This window comes from Lampetra fluviatilis, unplaced genomic scaffold (genome assembly GCF_964198595.1).
Source record: "Lampetra fluviatilis unplaced genomic scaffold, kcLamFluv1.1 SCAFFOLD_172, whole genome shotgun sequence".
Taxonomy (NCBI): Eukaryota; Metazoa; Chordata; class Hyperoartia; order Petromyzontiformes; family Petromyzontidae; genus Lampetra; species Lampetra fluviatilis.
This window is the reverse complement of record NW_027621140.1, coordinates 112806-120000: the sequence shown is the minus strand read 5'-3', so window position 1 is coordinate 120000 and position 7195 is coordinate 112806. Positions and strand designations below refer to the sequence as shown.

The window sequence follows — 7195 nt, the reverse complement described above, 5'->3', positions numbered from 1 at the left end:
CACTACTACTACCACTACTACTACCACCACTACCACTACTACTACCACTACTACCACTACTACTACCACCACCACTACTACTACTACCACTACTACTACCACTACTACTACCACTACTACTACTACCACCACTACTACCACTACTACCACTACTACTACTACCACCACTACTACCACTACTACCACTACTACTACTACTACTACCACTACTACTACTACCACTACTACCACTACTACTACCACCACCACTACTACTACCACTACTACTACCACTACTACCACTACTACTACCACTACTACTACTACCACCACCACCATCACTACTACCACCACTACTACTACTACTACCACTACTACTACCACTACTACCACCACTACTACCACCACTACTACCACTACTACCACTACTACTACTACCACTACTACCACCACTACTACCACCACTACTACCACCACTACTACCACTACTACTACTACTACCACCACTACTACTACCACTACTACTACCACCACTACCACCACTACCACCATTACCACCACAACACCTACAACCATTACTGCAACGACCATCATTATAATTCTCTCTCTCCCGTGTCTCTCTCCCCGTGTCTCTCTCCCCGTGTCTCTCTCCCCGTGTCTCTCTCTCTCCCCGTGTCTCTCTCTCTCCCCGTGTCTCTCTCTCCCCGTGTCTCTCGCCCCGTGTCTCTCTCTCTCCCCGTGTCTCTCTCCTCTCCCCGTGTCTCTCTCTCTCCCCCGTGTCTCTCTCTCCCCGTGTCTCTCTCCCCCGTGTCTCTCTCTCCCCGTGTTTCTCTCCCCGTGTCTCTCTCCCCGTGTCTCTCTCTCTCCCCGTGTCTCTCTCTCCCCATGTCTCTCTCCCCGTGTCTCTCTCTCCCCGTGTCTCTCGCCCCGTGTCTCTCTCCCCGTGTCTCTCTCTCTCCCCGTGTCTCTCTCTCTCCCCGTGTCTCTCTCTCCCCGTGTCTCTCTCCCCGTGTCTCTCTCTCCCCGTGTCTCTCGCCCCGTGTCTCTCTCCCCGTGTCTCTCACCCCGTGTCTCTCTCTCTCCCCATGTCTCTCTCCCCGTGTCTCTCTCTCCCCGTGTCTCTCTCTCCCCGTGTCTCTCTCTCCCCGTGTCTCTCTCTCCCCGTGTCTCTCTCTCCCCCGTGTCTCTCTCTCCCCGTGTCTCTCTCTCCCCGTGTCTCTCTCTCCCCGTGTCTCTCTCTCCCCGTGTCTCTCTCCTCGTGTCTCTCTCTCCCCGTGTCTCTCTCCCCGTGTCTCTCTCTCTCCCCGTGTCTCTCTCTCCCCGTGTCTCTCTCCCCGTGTCTCTCTCTCCCCGTGTCTCTTGCCCTGTGTCTCTCTCCCCGTGTCTCTCTCTCCCCGTGTCTCTCTCTCTCCCCCGTGTCTCTCTCTCCCCGTGTCTCTCTCCCCGTGTCTCTCTCCCCGTGTCTCTCTCTCCCCGTGTCTCTCTCTCCCCGTGTCTCTCTCTCCCCGTGTCTCTCTCTCCCCGTGTCTCTCTCTCCCCGTGTCTCTCTCTCCCCGTGTCTCTCTCTCCCCGTGTCTCTCTCTCCCCGTGTCTCTCTCTCCCCGTGTCTCTCTCTCCCCGTGTCTCTCTCTCCCCGTGTCTCTCTCCCCGTGTCTCTCTCTCTCCCCGTGTCTCTCTCTCTCCCCGTGTCTCTCTCCCCCCGCCCCCGTGTCTCTCTCCCCGTGTCTCTCTCTCCCCGTGTCTCTCTTTCCCCGTGTCTCTCTCTCCCCGTGTCTCTCTCTCCCCGTGTCTCTCTCTCCCCGTGTCTCTCTCTCTCCCCGTGTCTCTCTCCCCGCGTCTCTCTCCCCGCGTCTCTCTGTGTCTCCGTAGATCGACCCGTCTCTGATGGGCGGCATGCTTGTGAACATAGCGGACAAGTTTGTGGATCTGTCCGTCAAGGCGAAGGTGCAGAAGTTGGCTCGCCTGCTCAGAGAGACAGCCTAGAGAGACACGCGGAGACACACACAGAGACACACACAGAGACAGAGACACACACAGAGACACACACAGAGACACACACAGAGACACACACAGAGACACACACAGAGACACACACACACACGGACGGACACACACACACATAGACACTCACACACACGGAGGCTCACACAGAGACACACGGAGACTCACAAGGCGACAAGGCGACACGGGGAGACACACGGAGACACGGAGACACACGACAGAGCCAGATGGAGATTCGACATCATCATCATCAGCGGTGTCTGTGTCTGTGTCTGTAGTCTGTGTCTGTAGTCTGTGTCTGTGGCTGGCAAGGCCTCTCTACCCCCCCCCCCCACTTTGTCAATTAAAAAGTCGTCGCTGAGAAGCTCCCCCACTCGCTCACCAAGAAGTCGTCGTCATTGCTGAGAGCCCCCCCACTCACCCCCCCCCACCCACCACTCCCCCCACTCACCACTCCTCACTCCCCCCCCACCCACCACTCCCCCCCACTCCCCCCCACCCCCCACTCCCCCCCCACCCCCACCACTCCCCCCCACCCCCCACTCCTCACATCCCCCCCCCACCACCCCTCTCCACTCCCCCACCCCTCACTCCCCCCAACCCCCACCACCCCTCCCCCCCACCCCCCACGTCCTCACTCCCCCCCCACTTCACCACTCACCCCCACTCCCCCCCAACCCCCACTCCTCACTCCCCCCCAACCCCCCACCACCCCTCCCCCCCACTCCTCACCCCCCCCACTTCACCACTCACCCCCCACTCCCCACTCCCCCCCACCCCCCACTCCTCACTCCCCCCCCACTTCACCACTCACCCCCCACTCCCCACTCCCCCCCACCCCCCACTCCTCACTCCCCCCCCACTTCACCACTCACCCCCACCCCACTCCCCACTCCCCCCACCCCCCACTCCTCACTCCCCCCCACTTCACCACTCACCCCCCACCCCCACTCCCCACTCCCCCCCAACCCCCACTCCTCACTCCCCCCAACCCCCCACCACCCCTCCCCACTCCCCCCACCCCCCACTCCTCACTCCCCCCCCACCACCCCTCTCCACTCCCCCCACCCCTCACTCCCCCCCACCCCCCACCACCCACCACCCCTCCCCACCACTCCCCCCACCACCCCCTCACACCTGATGATGATTGCTTGTGGTGTTGTAGTTAAAACGCCGTGAGAATTTTTTTTAATTTTTTTTATTTTATTATTTCCCTTCTACGTGACGACTTTACCGGAAGAATCAACAATATTGACCATCATCTTCACGCAAACTCTGTGGCTCTTACGGTGAAGTCACGGAGTCGGACAAAATCATATTTCACGACGTTTCGGTCGCGACGCAGGCGACCGTCGACAGGCGAGAGAGAGTGGATTACCGCAGTCACGAACACTTCTAATCAAGATAGCACCTCCATCATCACCTTCATCATCACCACCTCCATCATCACCACCATCATCACCTCCATCACCACCACCTTCACCATCATCACCACCATCATCACCTCCATCACCACCATCATCATCACCATCATCACCTCCATCACCACCTTCACCATCATCACCACCATCATCACCTCCATCACCACCATCATCATCACCTCCATCACCACCTTCACCATCATCACCACCATCATCACCTCCATCACCACCATCATCACCACCATCACTACCATCACCACCACCTTCACCTTCATTACCACCACCATCACCACCCCCATCACCTCCATCACCAACTCCATCACCACCACCTTCACCACCCCCATCATCACCATCACCATCACCACCTTTACCACCACCTTCACCACCCCCATCACCACCACCTTCACCACCACCATCACCACCTTCACCACCACCATCACCACCACCTTCACCATCACCACCTCGATCACCACCACCTTCACGACCCCCATCATCACCACCATCACCAACACCACCATCACCACCTCCATCACCACCTTCATCACCACTGCCATCACCACCGCCATCACCACCATCACCACCATCACCACCATCACAATCACTACCTCCACCACCACCTCCATCACCACCTTCGCTTGCAGAGCCCCAATTGAACTCCGCTGCCATGAGCCCACAGCCTTCACGGGAACCCGTTGGATTTGTACAATTTTTTTATTTTTTTAATCAAGTGAAGTATACAGGAGGAGTGCGAGATTCCACGACAATATCGATTACTTTACAATGTATTATTACATCAATATACACGGCGTCTGTAAGACTTGCTGCGTTGTTCCACTTCGCATTAGACACGCCTCCATTGATTTACATCGGCCTTCAGTTTCACCTTAATGCCCGAGATCACTAAACCACTATCACTACATCACTATCACTACATCACTATCACTATACCACTATCACTACATCACTATCACTATACCACTATCACTAAACCACGATCACTACATCACTATCACTATACCACTATCACTAAACCACGATCACTACATCACTACCACTATACCACTATATCACTACTACCACGATCACTACATCACTATCACTACATCACTATCACTACATCACTATCACTACATCACTATCACTACATCACTACCACTAAACTACCATCACTACATCACTATCACTACATCACTATCACTACTACCACGATCACTACATCACTATCACTACATCACTATCACTACATCACTATCACTACATCACTATCACTACATCACTACCACTAAACTACCATCACTACATCACTATCACTACATCACTATCACTACATCACTATCACTACATCACTATCACTACATCACTATCACTAAACCACTATCACTACATCACTATCACTACATCACTATCACTACATCACTATCACTAAACCACGATCACTACATCACTATCACTAAACCACGATCACTACATCACTATCACTACACCACTATCACTACACCACTACCACTAAACCACTATCACTACACCACTATCACTAAACCACTATCACTACACCACTATCACTAACCACTATCACTACATCACTATCACTACATCACTATCACTACACCACTATCACTACATCACTATCACTACACCACTATCACTACATCACCATCACTACATCACTATCACTACATCACTATCACTATACCACTATCACTACATCACTACATCACTACATCACTATCACTACATCACTATCACTACACCACTATCACTAAACCACTATCACTACATCACTATCACTAAACCACTATCACTACATCACTATCACTAAACCACTATCACTACATCACTATCACTACACCACTATCACTACATCACTATCACTACATCACTATCACTACACCACTATCACTACATCACTATCACTACACCACTATCACTACACCACTATCACTACATCACTATCACTACATCACTATCACTACACCACTATCACTAAACCACTATCACTACATCACTATCACTACATCACTATCACTACATCACTATCACTACACCACTATCACTACATCACTATCACTACACCACTATCACTACATCACTATCACTACACCACTATCACTAAACCACTATCACTACACCACTATCACTACATCACTATCACTACATCACTATCACTACATCACTATCACTACATCACTATCACTACACCACTATCACTACATCACTATCACTACATCACTATCACTACACCACTATCACTACATCACTATCACTACATCACTATCACTACATCACTATCACTACATCACTATCACTACATCACTATCACTACACCACTATCACTACATCACTATCACTACATCACTATCACTACATCACTATCACTACATCACTATCACTACACCACTATCACTAAACCACTATCACTACATCACTACATCACTACATCACTATCACTACATCACCATCACTAAACCACTATCACTACACCACTATCACTACATCACTATCACTAAACCACTATCACTACATCACTATCACTAAACTACCATCACTACATCACTATCACTACATCACTATCACTATACCACTACCACTATATCACTACTACCACGATCACTACATCACTATCACTACATCACTATCACTACACCACTATCACTATACCACTAAATCACTACATCACTACCACTAAATCACTGCCACTATACCACTATCACTAAATCACTACCACTATCACTAAACCACTACCACTATACCACTACCACTATACCACTATCACTAAATCACTACCACGATACCACTGCAGTGCTAGCGGTATAGATGCACTTTGAGGCCATGTCAAGTGTTGACAGCTCTCTGCTGCTGACAGGAGGTCTCGGGACAGACCCAGCAGGTGCCACGGGTCGACTGACTGAGATGACCGAGATGACTGGCTGATGCACCACCTGTGCCCCCTACTGTGCCAACTCGCTGTGCTTTAGACACCCGGCGCTCCGCTCGTTGTTGTGAGCGTCGCTCCTCCGCCCTCCGTTGTTGTTGGAGGGCGACTGCCTCCAACTGCCCAGTAGCGTCCTTCACGAGCCTCCTCCACTGAGGCCGATCTTGACACCGCTGGTACCAGTCATCGGCAAGTCCACTCAGCTCCACGTCCTCCTGTACCACATCGCTCCATCTCTTCTCCAGCCCGTGCCGCGCCCGTTTAGCCCCCTAGATCCGGCCGAACAAAAGCTGTTAAGGCATGCGGTGGCTGGGCACACGGTGGCTGGGCATGCGGGCTACATGACCCAGCCAACGCAGCCTTGCCTGCCGGAGGAGCTCACCGATGAGACTGTCCAGATCTTTCGAGGATTTGTGAGCTCCTCACACAATCCAGCCTGCTGGTTAAACCCAGGATGGATCGTAGGCAGGCCAGCCTAAATGTTTCTAACCGGCGAAGATGCTCCACTAGGGGGGTCCACGTTTCGCAAGCGTAGAGAAGGGAGAGAATGACTGTGGCCGAGAAGACCTGAAGCTTCCTGTGGAGCGACAGACCAGGTAGCTTCCACACAGCGTTACGCAACCGATGATTAGATAATGCCACTCGACTGATTTGGCGTGAGACCTCTGCTGTCAAACCGGAGCCGGTCATGAGCACACTGCCCAGGTATGGGAAACTCTCCACTCTCTCCACAACTGCCCCATCACCGATTTGGAGTTGTGGGGGGTGGAGTGTCTGATGACACAAAATACCCAGGCAGGTGCTTAGTTTTAGTGGTGCTGATGGTAAGGTAAAAGCTCCAGTCTCAGCAGCAGCACCTCCA

General features: G+C 52.3%; 1 protein-coding gene across 1 annotated transcript in view; it reads left to right on the top strand.

The window, feature by feature from the left end:
- ATP5PO (ATP synthase peripheral stalk subunit OSCP) overlaps positions 1–2161 on the top strand; it is a 21288-nt gene extending 19127 nt beyond the window's left edge. Inside the window, exon 7 of the mRNA XM_078885247.1 lies at positions 1849–2161. Within this exon, the coding sequence (XP_078741373.1) occupies positions 1849–1962 (114 nt within the window). The 3' untranslated portion in view covers positions 1963–2161. The remainder of the gene's footprint in view (positions 1–1848) is intronic.
- Positions 2162–7195: the final 5034 nt, after the last annotated feature.